Source organism: Ambystoma mexicanum, chromosome 5p (genome assembly GCF_040938575.1).
Source record: "Ambystoma mexicanum isolate Mex_15411 chromosome 5p, UKY_AmexF1_1, whole genome shotgun sequence".
NCBI classification, from domain to species: Eukaryota; Metazoa; Chordata; class Amphibia; order Caudata; family Ambystomatidae; genus Ambystoma; species Ambystoma mexicanum.
In genome coordinates, this window is record NC_090930.1 from 659,993,720 (window position 1) to 660,017,044 (window position 23,325).

Here is a 23,325-nt window from a genome sequence, read left to right on the forward strand (position 1 = left end):
CCGACAGGTTCGACAACGGCTTCAAGGCCGGAGCCCCGAGCAGGTCCTTAGACGGCCTCGGCGCCGATGACTTCCTCGGAGGCAGAGCCTTGAGAGAGTCCCTCGACGGACATGGCGCTGATGCCTTCTTAGAAGGCCTCACAGGCTCCAACGGTCTCGAGGGCGCCGAGGACTGGGACCTGCAGCGGGCACGGCTAGAGCGATCTACCTTGTCCGATCGGGACCTCTACGGCTCCCAATGAACGCGCCGACCGCCTGAGCCCGAAGGTGTGCGAGCAGTGGCGCTAGCGCGTTCCTTGCCGGCTTCTCTCGAAGGCACGGACGGAACGGAGCCCTGCGATTCGAAAATCGCCATCATCTCCTTACGAAATAAGTCCCATTACGCCGGAGATGAATGCTCCGGGACTGAGACCCCCTGGATTTACGCCGATGCGGAGTGTCGCCCCTCGAATCGTCAGTCGAAAGCCTAGCGGATTTCGATTTACAGGGTTTGGAAACCCTGCCTACAGAAAGCTTCTTTCGCTCCCGCAAGGCCTTCGATGTTAAAAACTGGCATTTGTTGCATTCATCGGTAGCGTGGTCCTCGCTGAGGCACCACAGGCAGACGTTGTGCGGGTTCGTAAGTGACATCTTGAAACCGCAGCCGCAGCACTTCTTGAAGCCCGACCTCGGGGTAGAAGAAGAAGACATAATTCTAACAGTAAACCAATAGCGAAGAACCGAGGCGCGCCGAGATTCTGAAGCGAACACGTTCGTGGAAAAAAATGGAACTGAGGCTACGGGCGTCGTGCATCCTACATATAACATCTGGTGCCGTCGGAGGAGGTGCTCGAAGGGCATATCGACGTCATCGACGCAGTACGCAGAAAATTTTCCAAAGAAGCACAGCTGTGGTGATTACTGGCATAGATGTGGAATACGTCGGAGGACACAATCCCTTCAAGCCCAAAGTCTAAACAGTACCTCTGGTTTGAAGAAGAGTGGTCTAGCTGGATTCTGTCTTGCTACAGCGGTGCAGACCCTGTGTTCCTGAGCCTCAGCCGTGAGGACAAGAGGGAGGACGACTGGAGGGCTCCTGCAGCGGTACTTGGGAGGTCGTCAGCAGCTACGGGTTTGTTTGGGTTCAGCGACACTTTGCGGTTTCAGCGCCTGCTAACCAGCACCGTCGTGGATCTCGAATACCGGTTGCGCTTCCTTCCCTCCTTGGGTCCTGCACTATGGGGGACTCAAGCTCTGGTCATCCTGCTTCTGGAGGGTCCTTGGGAGATTCCTGGAGCTTCTAGCCGGATTTCAGACGTTGCACTCGACTAACGGATTACTCTCCCCCTGGGTTCTTGCAGTAGTGAAGACGTACAGCCAGTCGGGGAAGATGGTCCAGTGTAGTTCATCTTAGGGTTAGTTGGTCCCACTAACCCAGGGGGGTCGTCCCTTCCGGAGCTTCTCTGTCGAATTGGAAAACGAGTTTCAGCACAGCAGGAAGGCTTCACCGGGCAATTTAATAGCCCAGGAGGATGCAGCAAGCTTCGTTCATAGTTTCTTCATCGGGTATTTTTCCCAGTGGTCGGCTCTGCCTCTAGTCCTAAAAGCCAGGCCTTTTAAGAAGGTTTTTCCCATTCATGCGCAGCCTAGTATGTCAATCATAGTGTGGGATGTATTTACCCATGCATCCGAGCCCTACCTCAAAACTGTGCCGTATTGACATGGAAAACATCATGATGGCCAGAGCTTCCCAGAAAATGCACAGGGAAATGCATGAAGAATAGGCTGCCACTCATTTTTGCCGATGTTATGGGCACAGAAGGACACTGCCTAAAACCACCATTGGACTACCCACATAGTAGTCTGAAACCATTGGGAGTGGCAATGCTGATTGCCAAAAGCAAACCCATAACTGTTGGGAATTCATTTTCTTAAATCCCAAAAAGGGGTGCAGTACCAGTACTCACCACTATCCAAAAGCCGGCGTTTTAAAACACCAGATTTTACTTTTGTTTGTAAAACTGAATAAATGAACCCAAAACAGGCCAAGGAAAGACTTACTGAGAGGTGGATCCAATGTAAAGTTATATTCTGAAGTGACTTGAAGGTGTATAACAAGACTGGCTGAGCTGTGGATTTCAGCAGTTAAAGTAAATGTGGACTGAAAGACACTAAAAAAATCTAAATGTTTAAATTGACTGAGTGACCTACTTTTGAGTGTCACATAGGTTGCAATTGTTTAAATGTCATAGTTTTAAACTTAGAATCAGCATCCTAGCTGCATATGTAAAAAAATGTCTTGACTTAGACTGGGGAACAAAAAGTGACATTTTATCTGAAACCTGGCTTAAGGAACTGAATTCTGCCTGGCAACTACCCCCCATCAGGAGTGAAACTTGAGTCACAGCTGTGTTCCCAGGCCTATCTGCCTTTTGCTGGCCACACTAAGGATATGCCATCTCTCTGATAATTGAATTAAGGGGAACCCCCACAGAATACAGGAGTTCTGAACAAAGCCCTGTCCTGACTCAGGCAAATGTTTTATTGGCGGCAGTCGTAAATGGAGCTTCCTCTTGGCAGAAGCTGGGAGGGGCAGGGTCTCTGAGCTTGGCAGAAACTGGAAAGACTGGTTTCTGTACCATGTGACATGAAAAGACACACCTCTATAGCCAGAATATGGTTTTAGAAAAAGATGAATAACTCATAGTACGGACTTGTGAAAATTATTTAAATGACACCATAATTCTTGTGATTTTTCTGCCCACATCTTAAGAGGTTTTTAGAACCGGTGGCATGTTCAGGGGGGTTTTAGCGGAAAAGAGGATATTACTCAAAATGTGTGCATGTGAAAAATCTGACACTTCATCAACTAATGTCCATACTCCTTGCGCACATGTGTATAATTTTGGGTTAATGTCAGAAATTGCAAAATCAGTTAAAAAGTGCAAATATTGCCATTTCTGAATGCAAGCCCCCAGGAAGAGCAGAGTTTGGACAGGGTATACCTCCTGTAATGCATGATGGGTGCATATGATTTTAAAACAATATGTACCTCTGCAAATATGTATTTGGTTCAAATCTAGATTTGTGTGCAAGTTGACAGGAGTGGACTCTCTGCAGGCTGTAAAATGACATCACTCTGACACAACTTAGCTCCCCCAATCAGGGGAGAAATGAAAGCTTGGCCAATGATAAGTGGAGGGGGGCTGGCTAGTGATGCTGCTCACACACACCCATTTTAAAAACACATAAAAGCAGAGAGACAGGACAGATAGGGACCTTCAAATCCATTTGCAGCTGGAAGCTCTGCCGGGAAAATCCATACTTTACCTCCATCAACCTTCAGAGACCCAGACCAGACCAGCAGAGTAGAGCTGACCTGTTAGCAGAACCAGAGAGAGCTGACCCAGATCACTGTGAAGTGCAGAGACCAGAGTCCAGTCTAAAACCTGACCAGATCCATGGCGAGGCCCATTTAACTCAAGAATATAGTGGGAGTACCTAGAAAACTGTGCAGAACCAATCTCTTAGTTAAAATAATATAATCCAAGCTATTTTAATCTAAGTAGAACTGTCTCCTAACTGTCACCTGTCATTTGTAAAGCTGTCACTTGTCATTTTCTATTTGCAAGCTGCACTTGTCTTTTTGAACTTTAAAATTTCAAATCTGAAAAACGACCTTTATTTAATCGCTCATATCTCCGTGACCGTTTGTGCTAGAGACTTGCAGTAACTTTCATCTGGAAGCTGGGATCCTAGGCTTTCCTAGGAACCCAAAACGATAGTGATAGTCCTCGTAGTTCCTCTGTAATCGCGCTCGGCGCATTCGCAAATTTAGCCGCGATTTGACATTTTGCTGCGATTTGCAAATTTCTTCACGTGTAAAAATCTGCTGCTGTTTGCTTTCCTTTGAAAGAAAATCGTTTGCCTCATAAAAACTATCCCTGCATCACTGCTAGAGTGAGCCTGAGCTAATATTAACTTGATTACACTCACCCTGAACCTCCTAGAGGGAATTAAAAGCATTTTAGCATATTTTTCACTTTATTGCCAGCACATATAAAAGCATTTTGCCTGTGTTTAAAACTCCGATCCGTAGTCTAAGCTTGCTGAGGTGAACTGAATTACATTTGATTGCATTTCTGAGAACTGTGTGCCTTCCTTCCATTTCCTTGCATTGCATAAAAGGGGGGGGGGTGAATTGTCCAAGAAAGTGATTACATTGTTTTGCTGAAATTCTATCAAGTTATTTTCTTTACTGCATTTCATTCCACATTGCATCCATTTGAAACCATAAAAGTATTGTTGCTATCTTATCCATTTCATGTCAACTCCTTAGTGATTATCAAGAAGTGTGCTAGTGCCAGATTCTCCGTTGTTAATCTTTATCATATCAGATTAAGTGTGCTATTCAATTATTAATTTATTATAAAGCGTGATATATATATATTGTTTAATTTATCAAATAAACCTTTAACTTGCAAAACAGAACTACTTCTTGGCTCAGTGGGGTCAGGAGGATTCCAAGAGAGGGGTGTTATATAAGGGTAGTCATCCAGAACGCATGAACTGGACATAAAGATATATCAATAAGGGTTTCCATTCAGTATCCCAGACTAGGCATTGACTTAGCTGTAGTGTTGAATTGAATCCTCTTACAATAGCAGTGTGGCTGCCCTGAAAGTACAGCTAACCAATCAGGACTGATTGCATTCAGGCATTCCTAGAGGCAAAGGACAGGGGAGTTTTGGGAACCTCTCTCACATCCTGAATTTCCAGACACACTGGAGCCAGAGGCAGGCAACAAAGGGCTCAAATCTGCATCGATGCAGAGTAAAACCCAAGAAAGACCTCTCAAACAGAAAATGGCGGGAACAAAAAGACCAGGGCCTTTTTGACAAAATGGTCAACCATGGGTGCTGTACTGCAGCCGAGGTTTCAGCCTGCGGTAGAAAAGCACAATGGTAGGAAACATTAAACCACTGCCATCAGCCATTTAAAGTAGTGAGGGTAACATAAAAATGTTACATGAGAAGGTAGAATAAGGGGCTACTAGGTAACCCCCCAGCACTCCAAATAGGATGGTGTGTGCTGGACATAAAAAGAGAAAACATAAGTAAAGTCAATTTTACTTCACTATTCTTGCAAACGGTAGTTTACCCAAGAAAAGCTATTTAAACCTTGTGAAAAAAATGTAGAAGGATTTCTCTGCGACACTACACTGAAGGAGGTGTGTGTCACCATACAAAAGGTAGATGCCTATGGAGTTAGTCATACTCCAAAAACAGTGAAAACACATACTCTCCCATTTGTTTTGACCTGATTTGGAGTGAGAAAAAGGTCTCTCACTCCAGGGTTAAAGTCCAGCAGAAGAGCTGGGGGTCTCTAAAGTGAAGGGAATTAGCACATAAATGAGAATTCTCCCTAACAAACTTGCAATCATAATTTGTGCACCTTTCAAAGTTTTGACAACTATTCAATCAGGACAGGAAAGGCAAACGTCATCTCATTGGCGGTACAAGACCACAGTACGTAGCTCCAGTGCTGCATGTGGAACGTGCCCGAGTGTTAAAAGGGGAATGTCTTTTCTGCAAAGGATTAACAGCTGTATGCACTTGACAATCCATCTTGAAATTGAGGTTTTGGTAACTGGGTCACCCCCTATAAAAGTAGCAAAAGAGAAAGGATTGTCTTATGTAAATAGAACATAACTGCTGTGCGCACATACAGTGTGTGTAGTGCCTTCTCCCCTCTATTCTCTGGACTAGGGGAAAAAGATGGTAGCTCTATGTACTGGCTAAAATGAAATTTTGAAATGGATTTAGGAGAGAAGCATGGGTGCATGCAAAGTTACTTTGTATAAAGACGAAAGGCTTGAATACTGACGATGCATGTAGCTAACTCTCCTGATGGATGTGACGGCTGTTAGAAATGCCACTTTATAAGAGAGGTCTCGTTAACATGGATTTGTGCACAGGTTCAAAGGGTGCTCATCTGAGTTTTTGTAACACTGTTTAAATCCCACCCCAGGGGTGGGTGTGCGACATGTAGGTGTATCCTTTTGACCTCTCCCATAAAGATTTAACCACTGGGACTCTCTACCAGGATAATTTCTGCTGAGATGTTGTACAACGCTGCTAGGTGTACTTTAAAGGAGTTGTAAAACTAGCCCCAAGTCCAGTAGACAGAGGAAGTAGGTGACATTAACAATTTGCATTGGGGAGCACTCAACGGATTAACGCAGTTATGATTGCACCAAATAAACCATTTCCACTTGTTTAAACATCTTTTATTAGGTTTTCTGGCCTCTTAATAGTTGAATACATCTTGGAGATAATTGCAGGTGGCCAAAGTTCAATAACTAGAATGTGTAAGTTTGTCCTGTTGTTGTGTTAGCAAGTTCTGAACTGGGTGTAGTTTGAATGGTGATTGAATCACCATCTTTAGAAGGCGATAATACCAACTTGTCTTGCCCACATCGGTGCAATTAGTATTTAGGTTGCACGCTCGTATAGTAGCTTGTGGACTACTTTTCGGAGTAATGGCGTTTGGGGATGTGGGGGTATAGACGAATGTCGAGGACCAACTCATACATTGGGCATTTCCCAGTGACCCCTTTTGCTGGTAGCAGGATGCAAAGTTTAGTCATTTTTTTGTTTTGTGCTGTTGCAAACAGATCCACGGTTGATGCTCCCCACATCCTCAAAATGTGTGCGTGCAATTGTGTCTACTTCACATCCATGGTTTTGTTGGGAAACTCTGCTTAGGCATTCAGCCATATGACTGATTGCCAAGGATGTGCTGCAACAGGATGTACTCCCCGTTTAGATGCATCAGTGCCATATTTCCAGGGCCAGAATTGACAGTGTTTTTGGATGTGTTGAGAGGGATCAGAATTGAGAGACGGACACAAAGTTGTAATGTTTTCAGCATGGCTTTAGGTAAAGGCCTTTGCATCTCTATCCTAAAGAAAGTTTCCCTACCTATGAAACCAAATAAAGATCAGTCTGTGTCTCGTCGTCAAAAGTAGGCCAACTGTCCTTGTATCCAAAACATATCTGACCCTCACACTAAAACTGAACAAAATGTGCAAGGTAAATGTCTCTGTTTTGAATTCAGTAAAAAGTGTGCAAAACCCCAAAGTATGCAAATTCAATAAGTACAATCCTTGTATTGAGGGGATGGCTCCCTTCCTCTGAACTGTTTAAGGTGGAATATAGAAAAGTGTTCAGTTCAGATAATAGTTCCTTAGGAGTTGTAGAAATGTCTCTGTCATATAATACTTCCTTAAGATAATGAAAACTTTATTTTGCAAATCATGGTGATTTTTTATTTTTAAGGGTGGCAAAAGTATTTCTTGGCAACTTAAGAAAGGATACTTCAACGCTTTCTTAGGGATGATGAAATTGTCTTTTCCAAACAATGATTCCTCAAAAACAGTAGAGATGTCTCTTCTACACAACACCTTTTTAACAATGACATATCTTTTCATAGCAGTGGTGTTTTTTATAAGAATGGTGCACAGTGTCTATGCATTAAGGAAGGTCTCCTGGTATACGCCCTGCCAGGAACCCCCTTCTCAAAGTCTTTTCTTTTCAAACAACTTATAAAAGATGGTCTACTGGTATACTCTTCCTGCCAGAATTCCTTTTTCACAAATGTCTTTTCTGTTTAACAACTCTATGTAATTACCTGGTTTACTCCCCTGCCAGGAATCCCTCTTCTGGGCTTTGAAGATCCCCATCTATACTCCCCTGCCAGGTATCTCCCCGAAAAGGTTCTAAAGATCTCCTGGTGTACTCTCCTTCCAGGTATCTCCCCTTCCCCAAAGGCACACTGCCTGATGCACTCTTTCCACCAGGTCTTCTAACAATCTTTCAGTTCTCTTGGTATCTTTAAGTATAACACAGTGGTCTTCCTTCACTGTCTATACTCTATTGGTGCCAGGTATCACTTGTTCCAACGTCCCCCATATTGGCATCCCATATGTGGAGACTTGCTCAGGTTTTGATCGCTATCTTCATTGTTACCATTCATTGGCTTGTGGCAATACGTGTTCCAATCTCCCCTATATTGACTTTTCATATGTGAAGATTTGAACAGTTCTTGCCTTTCAATTATTTTGTTACAGTTCATTTGCTCATGAAGAGCATTTACTCCAGTTTTCCCCATACTGGCCTCTCATGAGACTCAGGTAAATTCAGTCTTTGAATATCCCTTGTTTGATGTTTAAAGTTATTTCCCAATTGTTCATTCACCTGTCAGCACACCCCCTGGGGCTCCCAATGCTCTTGGGCAGACACCGGTATTCTCTTGCGTGTCCTACCTGTTGCGTAGAACCGCAGCAATGTCCGTTTCTCAGACGAGCGTCCCTTGCTTAGCAGACCCTGCTGCAGTGCTCCAGTCACCTTCTCCAGGATCCGCTGATGAACTTCTGCCTTTCACTGTGGCCGTGTGTTCACTGCTACCAGCTGGATAAAGACTTAACTGCAGTACCAGCTCTCCTTCTCCCAGTCTCTCGTCTTCACGGTATGAAGTGTCTGCTTCCCTCCACAAGAGTTTGTTCGCGTGTGTCTGCCTTGGGCTTTGCTTCCCGCTGCGCTCATTCTGCATCTCTCTTCTCTTCCTTCGCTGCTCTCAGGTAAAGGCACACCATTTTTAAACATCCCGCTCAGCTGATCGACATTATAACCACTAGTCTTCACACTGGTGGTTCTTCTGCTCTACATTAACTCCTTTCTCCTCTTCCTCGTCCCAGTACTAAAGGTTTTATGGGAGTTTGAGTCCAAAGTATTTTTTTTAACCTTTTGGAGTTATTTTGGTTTAGGTTTTTATTCGCATCAAAACCAATATTAACAGGAGACTTCAAATGAGCATTGTGTGCATGTGAAGTGTGAATGGTATCCTGCCTAGGGTGTTTGGAAAAAAGGGGTTCTAGGATTTTATCACTAAGGATTGACATAATGACAACATGCCATCAAAATTTAGGTTGTATAGGGTAATCTTCAAAATGAAAAGGATACTGCGTCCCTCCTGATGGGGTCACTACATCTCCACGACAGCCATCTCCTCCCATGTGATCCTCCCCTATAATACTACCACCAGGGTTAGGATCAGGTAGCAAATGTTGTCTCCTGTCCACATTACAGGAGATTTTATGCTGGGGATCACTGATGACTCCACAGGATTCACCAGTGTTTCTCCCTGCGTGTTTATTATGTAAGGCATAGCCGTGGAGTTGTCTGTATTGATCAACACACTTTTGCAGTAAAGTTCCGTGTGAAAAGAAAGCATTGACATCTTTATCGCTAACAGATCTAACACGTTTATGTGCTGTGTGGTTTCACAGAGTCCATGTACCCTGTGCAGTGAGTTCTTGACTATGGGCCCCCGCAACCTAGCACTGAGGCGTCTATTGTGTAGCCTGCACTCTTGAGCTTTTGAAGGGCCTTTTTAAGATTTTTTTTTGTTCACAATTACAGAGCACTTACTATCTTTTCTGTCGCCACCACTGGATCATGCTACTGGCCCAATACTTGGGACCAATGTACTGATAGCCATTGTTTTATGCTACTCATTTTTAGACGCTCATGTGGGTACTATGTAGATGCAGGACACCATCATACCTAGCACTTTACCATTTCCGTGGAGGAGTAAGCAATCGCTGGGATAGTACCAGACTATTTTGCTTTGTTTATGGTGAAACCCAACTTGAAAAGCAGGTCCACCGTTCTCGGGATGTTGTATAGGCAATCCGCCCGTGACTGCCTACTCGTCCACAGAAGGGTAGATGGTGAAATTTTCCGTGCGCAAGTGTGCCGTCACCATCGCAAGCACTTTTGTGAATACACAAAGTGCAGAAGTTACTCCAGAAATTAGTAACCTTGAATGGATAGTGACAACTCCCAATCTTAAACCTCAGGTATTTGGTGTGTCCGGGCAACATGGATATGTGAAAGTATGCATCTTGCATATCCAGTGTGGTCATGATTAATCCTCCAGTTAGAAATTGAATTACTTCTTGTAGAGCGGTCATTCAGAGATTTGGTGGTTTTACATATTTGTTTGGGGGGGGCTCACATCCAACACTGGCCTTTTGTTTTGTCTTTTTGGGTACCAAAAATTAAATAAGAGTAAAAGCCCAAGTTTACCTGGTTTGGAGGCACTTGCTTGATGGTGTCCTTTTATAGTAGGGCCTCCATTTCTTTCTCTAGATGCTCCGGATGGTCCAGCAGCAGCATTCTGTTGCGCAGAGGCAGGCTGTGAGGAGCTCCTACCAACTTTATATAATATCCCCTTGTGACCATCTACCACCCACTGGTCTGATGCGATCCCCTCCCAAGCATGAACGACTGATTATGCAACCCTCAAAGGGGGTGACAAGAGAGGGGAATTGAATGTGGGAGTCATTGTTTAGAGGCAGAAGACGCTCTTCTGGCGGTTTGTCCTCTTCCCCTGGGCTTTCCTCCAAGCTGCTGCGTAGTGGGCGAAGAATAAGTGTATTGCTGCTGCTTGCCCATATAGCAACTGTTAAGATGGATTTCTAAAAGCACCTGGGGGAGGGGTGAGACATCCTAGTTTTGGTGAAAAGGGAGTCTCACAGTTTAGCCAAAACCCAATCCAGGTACGTGGAAGAGCAGTCAAGGCTTAGTCTCTGCAGTGAGTGGGAGTGGTCTACGGGCAGGCCTCAGTGAGTCCACATAGAATAACACCATAATGTAGCTTAGACAGTCAATGTATAAACATACAATTTTCTTTTTTTTTTTAAATTGAATTTAGCTGAGAAACTCAACCTTTATCAAAATAAAAGCATACAAAAATTAGCAATTTTTTTTTTGTGAAAGAAAAATTCCAAATATATGAAACAATTAAGCTCTTATCCAAAGGAAACATCACACTCATAGATAAAACAAATAAATGGATCATAATCAGAATTAAAAGAAAGGGAAAACAGGTCTAACAAAAGTTGATCAACACCTTCATATACACATAAGCATATTTACATAATAAAATAGAATTTAAAATCCAACCATTAGACCTTATTCCCATATAAGTACATATTTACACAACACAATATTGAGTGATCTATGAATCCTTCAAAAGATGCAGAAATAGATTTTCTCACACAAAAGAAATACACCACGTTATGTGGTGATTATGAAAACTCTTCGCAGCCTATAAACTTCTAAGCTATCAGTGATTCAGTATCCCCATTCAAATTTAGAACATTCATGAAATTGTAAGTTGCAATACGGATACTAATAATTTTGGTGGATAGGATGGTTGGCCATCTATACTCTGGGGTCATCCAGCCAAAAAATGTCAGATGTTTCCAGAGAATGTGACTCTTAAATCCATTAGTGCTGGACATTCAATTATTATATGTTTTAATGTCTCCTTAATATTTAAATCCGCTCAAAATCTGCAAAAATTCTCTTCACCGCTAATAAGATGTCTCCTTGCTTACACGTCCCGAGTAGGGACTAGATTAAAGCGAAGGCGCAAGATGAAGGAACGTATCTGGGTGAAGGAGCTCTATACAAATAGCTTTCCAGATCTTTTAATTTTTTATGTGGAAAGGCAGTCGCATCAAAATCTTTATAAGACACAGTCCTGGTTATAATCCAGTCCCTCTTAAAGATTTTGTCTTTGGCTTTAATAGGATTCATAATGAGAGTCTCAATACTCACATCTGCATTGGCGAGGATTTTCATAATATATGTTGACCAAGAGTGGACAAAGCTATGAGACAATGTTAACATATAGACAGAAAGGGTGGCCAAGATGTTATCTGTTCGTGTGTATGTTAAACATTTACGAAAAAGTGCACATAGCCGCCACTCATATTCTGCCATCAAAGAAGTGAGACCTAACTCATGTCTCAGCCATGGTCCCGGTACACACTGCGGCAAATGAAGAACCGCCTGCCAGAATTTGGCTTCTAACTCATTTAGAAAAGATGTTTTAATTATGTTTTTGGACTCCAGACCATAAAGAATTTTCGGCAGCACTTTTTGTCGCCAGTATTTAATGGCGGGGCTGATGGAAAATTTCCCATACTTGTATAGTATCAGTCTTGTTTGTGAGATGGCTGAAACTAATTTATGTTCAAGAGACCTCAACTGTGAATCAGTTTGCACAGATCCATCAACCAAGATTCCCAAATACAAATAATTCACCACCACTTCCACACTCACATTTTTGATTTTCCAATCCATCTTCGCTCTTCTAGACATTTATGTTGCGTAATACACTATCTGAGTTTTCTTTATGTTTAACACTAGATCCTTTGTATCTAAGTATGATCTCAATGAAGACAACAGAAGTTGTAGACCTATGGGAGTCTTAGAAATTAACACCAGGTCATCTGCGTACCACAATGCCTTAATTGTAACACCATTCATTTTCGGAGAGTCTGATGGCACCGGGATAAAAGCCTGCATCATATCGTGAATGAAAAAATTAAAGAGGGCCGAGGCAAGGATACAACCCTTTTTCAGCCCTCTTGAGTTACAAATTGCTGCAGATAAGAGACCCATCATTGACAGTATCACCCTTACTGAGGTCAGTGAATGTAAGCCAAAGATAATATCACACAGACTTGCATAACCGTTTGCAGCTTGGAGTTTGTCGAATAACTTCACTCGAGAAACTGAATCAAATGCCGAGTGAAGGTCGACAAAAGCAAAGTAGACAGGTTGCTTTAGAGTTTGAGCCTGCGATTTTAGCGCATTAAGGGTTAGCAAATTAACCACTGTTCCCAGCCCTGCTACAAATCCTGTCTGATTCGGATCGCGCTGGTTGAAAGCTAAAGACCACTTAACAAAATCTCTCAATACTAGCCGTGAAAAGATATTGCCTGGGGCATCAAGTAATGCGATCGGGCGATAACTAGACGGGGCATCTCTATCTCCCTTTTTGAACAATGAAACATACAATTATTTATTAGACCTTTAAGAACCCACTGCAGAATGAAACTAGCAGGTAGTATTATCACTACAAACCATTTATCACAAATGTATATTCACCAGTAGGTTCAATTACAATGCAATGAATCAATTAACCAGGTAAGTAATCTGATGCACATAAAATGAATAGAACCAATACAATCCCAATTCCTCTTTGCTTAAGAAGTCCAGCCCTAAGATGTATGGGGCCTAGTGCCCAAAATTCACAGGTTCCAGTACAGGTTTCTCCGGGGAAGGTATTCTCAAAAATGATGCAATGGGCTTGTGGCAGCGATTTAAAACAGTTCCAAACTATGTCAAAGTCAAATAAGTATTTCTTCAAAGGCAGGTGAGTACTCATCTCTGTCCCAATCCCAAGGCTAGCCCAGAGGTACGATACTTGAACCAGGTTCGACGACCAAAGGTAAGCACAGAGGGAGTTTGGGGATAAGGGGCTTTGCACTCAATGTTAACCTATGGAGGACAGGAACTGTTATGTTTACTTAACCCCCAACCCTTGCCCTGAATTTCCCAGGTCACACCGTTGATTGTCTGGGAATCGCTGGGACACCATCTTCCATCCTTTGTTTGGTGATGGGCGCCCATGGGTTGCAGGTTTGAGTGCTTCTTCCCGTCAGGCCCAGCTGCAAAATGCAATAGCAGAATGATGAAGAATACACTGTTGCAGTGCAGACCTCTTAAGGACACTTCACGGGATGGATGAAGGCGAGTTACAGCGACCGTCACCACTTGCAGGTGGCCACAGGTGATCTTCTGGTTGTGGTCACAGAAGTAGCTCCAGCACAGCCTCATTTGATAATAGGATGGTGAACTTTCGGCACCAGGTGACTTCATGGCACAAACAGGTGACCACCAAAATTCTGAGGCTTAACGCGGTACAGGGACCGCTGCAGCGAAGTAGCCTATGTGGGGGCTGGTCAGTCCACCAGGCAGTCCAGGGACACTTCTGAAAGCTCTTGGGGCATGCAACCTCAAGTAGGCTTTGAAACTAGTTGGTCCCAATAATTCAAGGGCTGACGCACCAATGAGGGAACAGGCAGAGGAGCAGGGCTTCATCGGGCCAATGACTGGCGGGGATGCTGGTTCAATGCAGAAGTCATCCTCGGGTCATCAGTGGGCTGGTCTTCGGGGGAATCTTGGCTCCAATGTAGATCTGAATATGAATAATGGCTGCAGAATTCCTCTTCTTATCCAGATTTGGGGGGATAACTACTGGTTTCACATCTGCCCAGCAGCAGACTCTCTGGTACATAAGGATGCAGAATGGGACCAGACGGTCCCATTCACCCTTCCCTTAGGCTCACACACACAAGGGCTCACTAGCCAGTGAATTACCTTTTATGGGATTTCCTGACACCAGAGGGCAGGAAGAAGGCCAAACTACAATTTAGCCAAAGAACAAGCGAAAAACCTTGTGGCATGGCCATCTTTGGGTGCAAGCCACCTTTAGTTGCCATTTGCAGTGAACACGAAAATGCAGAAGTAAAATAATACAAAAACATTACAATTTTTACTGCTGCCATCAGCTCATTTTAGGCATATATAAAAAGTGACAAAAAAACCCCATAAATCAAAAGGTTAAGGGGATAAAAGTATACCCATTGCACTGTACTGTAAGGTTCTTTGTGCAATTGGTAAAATACAGGCGTTCCAAAAGAGAAACAAAGTTTCTCAGTGCAGACAGTCCGTTTCTCCATAACAATGCAAAAAAGCTAAAGGAAGTGAAGCTGAAGGCTTTACTTCCCTTCCGAAAAGTTAGGACAGATTCAAAAATACAGGTGTCCCATTGACGTCAATGGAGGAAAAGGTGAAAAAGAGAAAACGTTCCTAACATCAACTACTGCCCTGGGCCAGTTGGAACTGGGCTGCTGGTCGGGAATATGTATTGGGCCAATAGGAACAGCGCTCTGTCCCTGAGTCTTTAGTGCATCATGCTTTTTTTTGTCCTTTCAGGGGTTTCATATACTGCTGTACAAAATATAGATGCCGCCTCTATAGGTTTTGACTAACAGGGTAGGCCGAGTCACTGTCTTGAACCCTTAATCCCTTAGCCGTGCATGATATTTCACAAAAGTCACCCATGCATCTTGCCATGCATTTCTAAATGTTATAACTGTTGCCAACTCTGTAAAAACAAATACATCGGCACATGCTGCAGTGGAAAATGAAATGCACTCTCATAAATGAACTTAACACAGCCTGTCGCAGTTTTGATTGAAGCGAATATCATAAGAATTTCAAGTCACAAAACCTTTTAGCTGTTAAAACATACATTGGTAACCTATAACCACACATTTCTCCTGATACCTGCCCCACATAGTTTGTTCCCCGTTTGTGTATCTGCATTCCTGCTTGTTCGTACTGTGATCATTGTATTGTCATTCCACTGCATCGCTTGCATTTTCCTCTTACTTCCAGGTCTCCATCACCAGTGTTTGCGCATTTTGTTTGCAGATTTACCATTGTATTGTTTACATGCTGCATTGTATGCATTCTCTTCTTCCCCTCTAGGTCCCCTAGGACTACCAGCTGTGTATTCTGTATTGTACTTGCATTCTCACAACCTTGAAGTGCCATTGTCATGTACATTTGTTGCTTGCACTGTTTTTCTTCACTCACGCTATGGCCCGCAAGGTTCCAGTATTGTATTCTATGGTGTACTTACTGTTGCCCCCTCTATTGTGTGTGACCCCCCCTGTGCCTCCCTCCCTTTTTCCCCTAGTGTGTGACCCCCTCCTGCTTGGGCTACCCCCCTTTACTCTCCGCCCGCACCCTCTATGGTGCCTTCTGTCTCCCCCATCTTCTTCTAAATGCTATTCTATCGACTATCCTATCCCTCTCATCAAGTCTGGTAGGAATCTCAAAAGGGACATCCTGGTCCCCAACCCAGGTGTCCCTATCGATGATACCTACACCAGTGCTTCCTCCAGACAGACCCTCACCAACAACCTCTTTGTCGTTCCATCTCCAGGCCAATGGACTCCACATACGGTCTCTGTTCTTTCTCCTCCTCTTACATTAATGGGGGGCACCCGGTGGGAGGCCCTCCTGGCCCCCTTCCACTCCTCCAAGACCACCATTAATGCCTACTTAAATAGCACTGGCTTGGTCCAGGGCCTTGAGGTCAATCTCCTTTTTGATATCGACGGTTCCCGCATCTTATCAACTTCCTTCCTTCTCCTGCTACTCCTACACAACCTTTTCTGGCTCCTCTGCCGCCTCCTTCCTCCGCCACCTCTCTGTCACCCTCTGTTGCTTCTTTGCCATCTCCTCCTTTGCCCATTCTCGGGCCCCTCTAACACTTCCCCAGGACGTATCTCATGCCTATACCCCTCAACGGAGGTCTTGCAAAGGTTGCCATTTGCTCCACATCGCTTCTCTTATCCCTCGCTCCTCTGACATCTGCCATCCCCTCGAAGAGGATGTCCTCCTCCCTCCCTCCCTGCCTCCCTCCCTCCCTCCTTCCTTCCCTCCCTGTCTGCCTGCCTGCCTGCCTGCGTCCCTCCCTCCATCCCTCCCCAGGGCACACGTTGGATGTTCTGATCTCGCCAGACCCCCCCGCGCCCCCTCTAACCCTCTCACCTTTCTCGGACTGACCACTTTTTTCTCTCCACTCACCCGTCGCTCTCTGCCCCTCAGGCTAATCAGACCCCCAAGACTGCCACCCACCTTCTCGATCTTCGGGCCCATGAAGCGTGTGTCAGTGGAGGCTTTCACTGCTACTTTCTCTCTTCCTCCTACACCTTTGGCTGACTCTCACTCTGAGAGATGAAGATTGGAGAGGGCTGTGTCAATCTTGTCCTTGCCCCCGTCATGGGGATCTGTTTGAAGCCTGCATCCAAGTGCAACTCTTGGTACGATTCTGACCTCGCCACCCTTAAACGCACGTGTAGGGTGGCTGAGAGGAAGTGGAGGGCATCAGGCTCATCCTCTGACTAACTGACCTGCCGCCTGTCCCAAAGGCAATACAGACTCTGTCATTTCTAAGAAGAAAGCATACATCCAAGCCCCCGTCTCGGCTGCCTCTAACAACTCAGCCAAACTTTTCAAAATCTGCAAGGACCTGGCCAATCCTGCTGCAGTCTCCACCTATCCTGTTCCCTCCCAGGCCCTTTGCACGGCTCTGACATCTCATTTCACCACTAAAACTCAGGACATCCTGTCCGCTCTGTGCGTTTTTTTTTCTCTCTCTCCCTCTTCCGTCTCTCCCTCCGTCTCTCCCTCCGTCTCTCCCTCCGTCTCTCCCTCCGTCTCTCCCTCCCTCTACCATTCCAGGCCCCTCTCTGGCCGTATCTCCTCTTCCTTTCTCCTTCTCCTCCCTGTTCACTCCCTACGAGTGATCTATGAAGGTCTCCTCAATGCAGGTGTTCCCCTGCTCCTCCAGAACCATCTCAAGGACCACATCAACACCCTTGCTCCAGCCTTGGCTGATTTCTGCAATCACTCTTGCACTGGAACCTTCCTCTCCCACCTTAAGCACTCCATTCTGCGCCCCCTCCTTAAGAAGCCCTCTGCCAATCCTTACTCTCCGGGAAAACTACAGCCTGGTCTCCAACACTCTTTTCCTGGGCAAACTCCTGGAAAGGTTGGCCATCTCCAGGCTTAATCTACATACTGAATCTGTTGGTCGTTTCCATGACCACCAGTCTGGCTTCAGAGCAGCCAGCAGCACGGAAACTGCTCTCCTGAACACCTGTCAAGACTTGCTCTCTAATCTAGACTCAAACCTTCCTTCTGTCCTCATTCTCCTTGATCTATCCTCTGCTTTCGACACAGTCAACCACGCCATCCTGCTCAATTGTCTCAGTGAAAACATGGGCATCTCTGGTCAGGCCTTAGCCTGATTGACCTCTTTTCTCCCAGGTGCACCTTGGGTCTTTCCTCTCTTCTATCTCTCTCTCTCTCTACATGTGGTGTCCCCCAGGGGTCTAACCGCTCTGCCTGGCCCTTTAACCACTACCTGGCACCTCTGGCCCACTGCATCTCTACCTTCTGTTCTAACTTTCAGTGTCATGCTGATGACACTCAGCTCTCCTTCAGGCTCCCTTCAGCCTCCTCTGCTCCTTCTCTCATACCTGACTGTTTGTCCGCAATTCAGGAATGGTGTGCTTCCAAGGATCTCTGCCTTAATGCCAGTAAGACTGAGATCCTTCTCATTGGGACACCTGCTCCCTCCTTCCCTCTCACTCTGGCCGCCTACCCTGAGCCCTCTACCTGTACCTTCCTGCGAGGCTAAGAACCTTGGTGTCATCTTTGACTCCACCCTCTCCTTCTCTCCTCACATCTCTGACGTCTCTAAGAAGTCACACTATCAGCTGCACCTCCTCAGAGGTATTCTTCTTTTCTCACTTTCCCTCAGAAGCTCACTGTGTCCAGGGCCATGTTCCTCTCTAGTGTGGACTACTGCAAAAGTCTTTATAAATCTGCCTGCCTCTAATATTCGCCCTCTACAACTAATCCAGAATGCAAGACTTGTCCTTGGCCTCAAGCCCAGGGATCGTATTTCTCCAGCCCTGAAATCTCTCCACTGCCTCCCTCTGGCTGCCAGGATAAAGTTCAAGACCCTCTGCATCGTCCACAAAGCTCTCTGGGGACCACACTACATCCAACGTATTCTTCCTAAGCATCTCCCTTCTCGAGCCCTCCACTCACCCACCTCCAACTCTCTGAAGGTCAGGCGCTTCTCCAGGCAGAGAGTGGAGGAGAGATCTCTGTCCTCGGCTGGGGCCTCTCTCTGGAACAGCCTCCCTGCCTGTTTCAAACTTGAGCAGGAACACTTTAGGTCCAGGGAGCAACTCAAGACCTTCCTTTTCGCTTCCGCTTTCTCTCTCCCTCGCCTTTGCTGATGTCCTTGTCTGCTGCGCATTCTGGTTACCTGGCCACCCACTTAACCTACGGGACCAGGCTCCTGCATGACCAGTTGTGCTTGCACTGCCTCTGGACCTTCCAACCACATAGGGAATATCTGCACTTATGAAACACCAACCTGGCAGCACTTATGAATTCCTTTGCACTCTCCCATCCCCCTCTGGCACTTCGCCCCTTCCCTCACCACCACACTTGTGCAATCTGAATGACAAGGCCTAATAAAATCGTTTTTGTGTCCTTTGTCTTCCCTTCCTTGTCTTGTCGCTCCTAGAAACATTTGTGTACAGCTGCGTTGTAAATGACTTATATCCATAATATCTCTTGTCGTATGTTGTAATGTCCCTTTCTTCCCACGTTGATGACATTTTGTTGTAAGAAAAGGGTACATAGGCCTGATCCACATAGAAGCAACCTACATTCACTGAAATAGAATCAATATGTATTCACTAAACTTCAATGTGTGCTTCATCCTCCTCAAAATGGCAATGGTAAAAGCAGAAATACATACAGTAAACAGTTTTGCCGAACATAACCTCCTTAGCTTCAACAGTGGATCATTGGAAAAGGGACAATACATCAAAGTTGCCCTGTTGGTCAATCAATTTCTACTAAATTCCACGTGGATTTAGTAGGGGAAGCACAAATGCGCAGGACACCTCATGTTGCCCGGGCAAATTGCTTCCCTCGATACCAGAAAGCAAAAGTGTAGAATATATTGGGCTTGCCTGTATCCAAAAATAATGTGGCTGAGCTGGCATATTCACTTAACTACATCACACCATTGTCACTCTTCTCACCTATTTTGTTTGTTCCTTCTTTCTCCCGGCGCTTTTCATCAGAATCATTTAACTTATCCTGCATTCTCCTATCTAGATCTTCCTCTGTGTCCATAATGTTTAGATCTTCATCGTCACGCCGGTCTCGGTCATCCTCGTCACTTTCACTGCTACTGCTGATGTCATTAAAAATTTCTCTTAGTTCATCATGATCCACTGTTATCAAAGAATAGGTGGAAACCAAACAATTAGTAACTTCAGTTTTGCATGTGCCCATTCATAACTTTCCATCAATTCTTTGTTTCATTTGAGTTTAATTAATGTGAGCTTTTTGGTAAACTAAACTTATTTTAAGCACCACGATATGTAGGGTTTCTCTCAAGCTCGCTCTACCTATCTGTAAAATGGGCTGTAAACTCTCAGCAAGATGCCATTGGCCAGCCTGCTTCATAAACAGCTTGATCAGCGCTCTTATGGTCAAATGAATCTCTTGTAGTATTTACGTGTGTTTGCATGAGAAAGGTGCAAACCTTTGGTGGTTCGCACCTTTCTCATGCGAACATTCTGGCCGCTGCAAAATCAGCCACGGTCGGATCACTTAGAACCAAGAATAACACACTTAGGGGGTCAGTGTCACACATGTAAAATGGATACAGGGAAAGAAAAAGCTAAATTGGTGAAAAATGGCAGAGATAGCATAGCTGCCCCGCAGCACATCATTTCTGGTGATGCTTTTTATTGTACCTGAGGAACTACGCCCTTGCTTGTGCCCAGACATTCCAGGTGACACGTCCAGACCGGTAAGTGAACCGTGGTTCTCAGCTTCCTTTGTCTCATCTTCAGCAATCACTTCCCAGCCTGACAGTAGATTTAGAAGTGTTAAGGGAAAAAGAAGGAAAGGCATGTTGCATGGGTATGAGGGATGTCTGATCTGCGAACACCATGATCAGAGGAAGCTTGGCAAGAACTGAATTACCTTGAGGAAGACATTGTTGTCGTAGGTTTTGAATCATCAAAACAGACTAAGGGATCAATATTCAATCAGGCTAGCACAGGAATGGAGGTTTCAAACCGGTGTCATGCCTATTGAGCACAGATATCTGGGGCAAGCATTTAACTCGCTGATTTATCATGGCAGCTAGAAGCATTAACCTCTTCATTTTTAGCTTATTTCAGCAAAAAGAACTTTCCTCATGCACTATACTTAATTGACATTACAGCACGGATGTGGCCACAGGGAGACATGCTGGCAGATTACCAAATAAAGAAACAATACCACAAACGTTTATTGTGTCCTGTTTGAGCAAACCCACTATTGCTTGCGTCCCTCCAAAGCCATGATAGACACTCTTAGTTTAAGGATACGGACACTGACGGCTTCGGCATCTGTGCTCAGCAGTCGCTTCACCTCCTTTTCCACGTCTGGAGACTCAATATACTGGGCCAAAAATCGGAAAAGAAGCAGATATCTGCATAAAATAGGCATTCTCGCTGGACTGTTACTGACAACACATGAACTTTATAAAAAACTGTTGAACAAATGTGTAAAAAGATGAGCGAAGCCCGAAACACCTCACACGTATGCCCTACATTTTCATAGTTAAAACAAAATAACATCACAAAGAAAACACATCAGGCAATCTGGAATTCAAGGGTGAATCTTTTTGCTGCCATCATAGGTGATGGGTCAGAAACTCATTTTGGCTTTCCTTTTGCTAGTTCGGTTACTTCCTTTGCATTTGCTGCTTTTTTGGACTCTTTTTTTGCAGTTAGATGACTTCTACTGAGGGTGCATGCAGGTGCAACTAATTTATTGTGTGCAGCCCTAAGTGGGACAAATGACCACTTATGTCTCGATGTTACTGACCCAGAAAATGTGGTGGGTAGTAGGGTGGTGGGGCTACATGTTTTTATTTTCGTTTTTGGATACACACCCTGTAGCTTTTTTACAGCATTGATAGCCAAATGCCCAAAGGAATACCAATGCATCCTTCACTCTGGGTATTTTGTTTTCTGGTCTTACCTTTGGTGTGTCTGACCACAAGGAATGTAGGCTCCTTGCAGAGCCTGCACCTGTTAGGAAAGATTTTCTATTTGCATCTTTCCCTCTATTGACATCAATGGAACTCCCCCAACGTTTTGCTATTGCTCGATTCCTTACTTTTTGAAGGCAATTAATGCCTTTTTGCTTCATTTACCTTGCTTAGCCCATTTGTTTTGGGGGCAACGGTCAGTCGCTAAGGCTAACAGTACAGGGGGGAACCGATCTATCTTTTTGAGATTCATGGATTTAAAGCTATACACACCACTTAACAGTGAATTGCGGGAGGGGTCATTTTGTATCCCATTTCCTTTTGGTAATTTGTTGTTCCTTGTCTGATGTGTCCAAGTGGGGCTGTTGGCAGCATATATTTTTGTACCGTGTTTTTCCTATTTCACACATGCACTTTTGCATTTTACTGCATAACGCCTTTTTGAATACAATATACTCAAAGTGGCTGTATGACACAGTTTTGTGCCTTGTCATTTGTACATCATGTCCTTTTGGCCTTCTTACTGCCCTCTCAGGTCAGTAAGTACCATATAAAAAAATCGGTTTCCAGGGCAAAGTGGTATTTTGAGCATATGAACGAGTGTGGGGGATTGGACTGTCTCATCCCACTCAACAATGGCCAGGGGAAGTGACAGTTGCTGGGCGGATATGTGTCAAGGGGCTGTCCAAGAACAGACTGCCTTTAAGAGTTTGAATGGTGCAGACCGTTCTCACTGGAGGACCGGTGTCAACCCTAGATCGATAGTAGGATAATTTGGGATTTCCTGGCTAGCTTTGTTGTGGGCCAGTCTTTGCACAGTAAAGGTCCTACAACTAACCTTGGGAATTTTCTTTGTCTTGGGAGGTTGGTGGGGGTTCAGGTTTCAAAGACCCTCAGAAGACTTGATCCTCTGAATCTACAATAGGCTTTTCTGCAAAAGCCCCAGTAGAAATAACTAACCGTGGAGTCCTGAAGCCTTCTTCTAATACCCCATCGCCTCTCCTGTAGGAGCAGGTGGAATATCAGGCATACCCACCAAAGACTTAGGAGATTAACTATTTCTTCTTCTTTTTGCCTTAGGTAACTTTTCAGACAGAGGGAAGACCCCCTCCTCCCCCCAGCTGGTTGGCCCTGGAAAGGGGTTTGGGTAATTAACTTCACAACTCCTGGGATGAAAGTGGTGCCTCTAAAGATGGCCATCTTTTTCAAGACATTCCGAAGAAAAACTGTGCAAGGACATTTTCTCGGACACAAATGGGGAGAATGTACTTGCAATAAACTATCTGAAGGGACATTTTAGCAACAAGGAAAGACTTAAGGGGGGGCACAAGACAAGTTAGTGGCCTGCAGAAAACGATTTGCTACCACCTGTGGCCCAAAGAAAGAGGGTAGAAAACAATTGTAAGCCAAAGGCTTTCAAGAATTATTAGAACATTTTAGAAACATTTACATTGATCATACATTTCAAGGAAAAACACACACAGGGTTACCAAGATTTGTTACAATGTTAAAAAAAACAATCCTATTGGAGAAATGAAAACATGCCAATCCAAGACCTTCTCACTGCTACAGTGAATATATATTAACTTGCTATACCTGTACAGTGAAATCTATTATCCAGCTGTCTCAATCTCAAAAAGGTACACAACGATTGATTACACACATCTTGCCTATTCACTCTTCTGTTCCCCCATCTGTTGT

General features: G+C 44.6%; 1 protein-coding gene across 2 annotated transcripts in view; it reads right to left on the reverse strand.

Annotated features, from left to right (window-relative positions):
* TAF7L (TATA-box binding protein associated factor 7 like) overlaps positions 1 to 23,325 on the reverse strand; it is a 467,210-nt gene that overhangs the window by 84,307 nt on the left and 359,578 nt on the right. For both annotated transcript variants that reach the window (XM_069613027.1, XM_069613026.1), the window contains 3 exons: positions 20,957 to 21,034; positions 20,336 to 20,449; positions 19,613 to 19,807 (listed from right to left, as the gene is read on the reverse strand). In XM_069613027.1, coding sequence (XP_069469128.1) covers positions 19,613 to 19,807; positions 20,336 to 20,449; positions 20,957 to 21,034 — 387 coding nt within the window. The remainder of the gene's footprint in view (positions 1 to 19,612; positions 19,808 to 20,335; positions 20,450 to 20,956; positions 21,035 to 23,325) is intronic.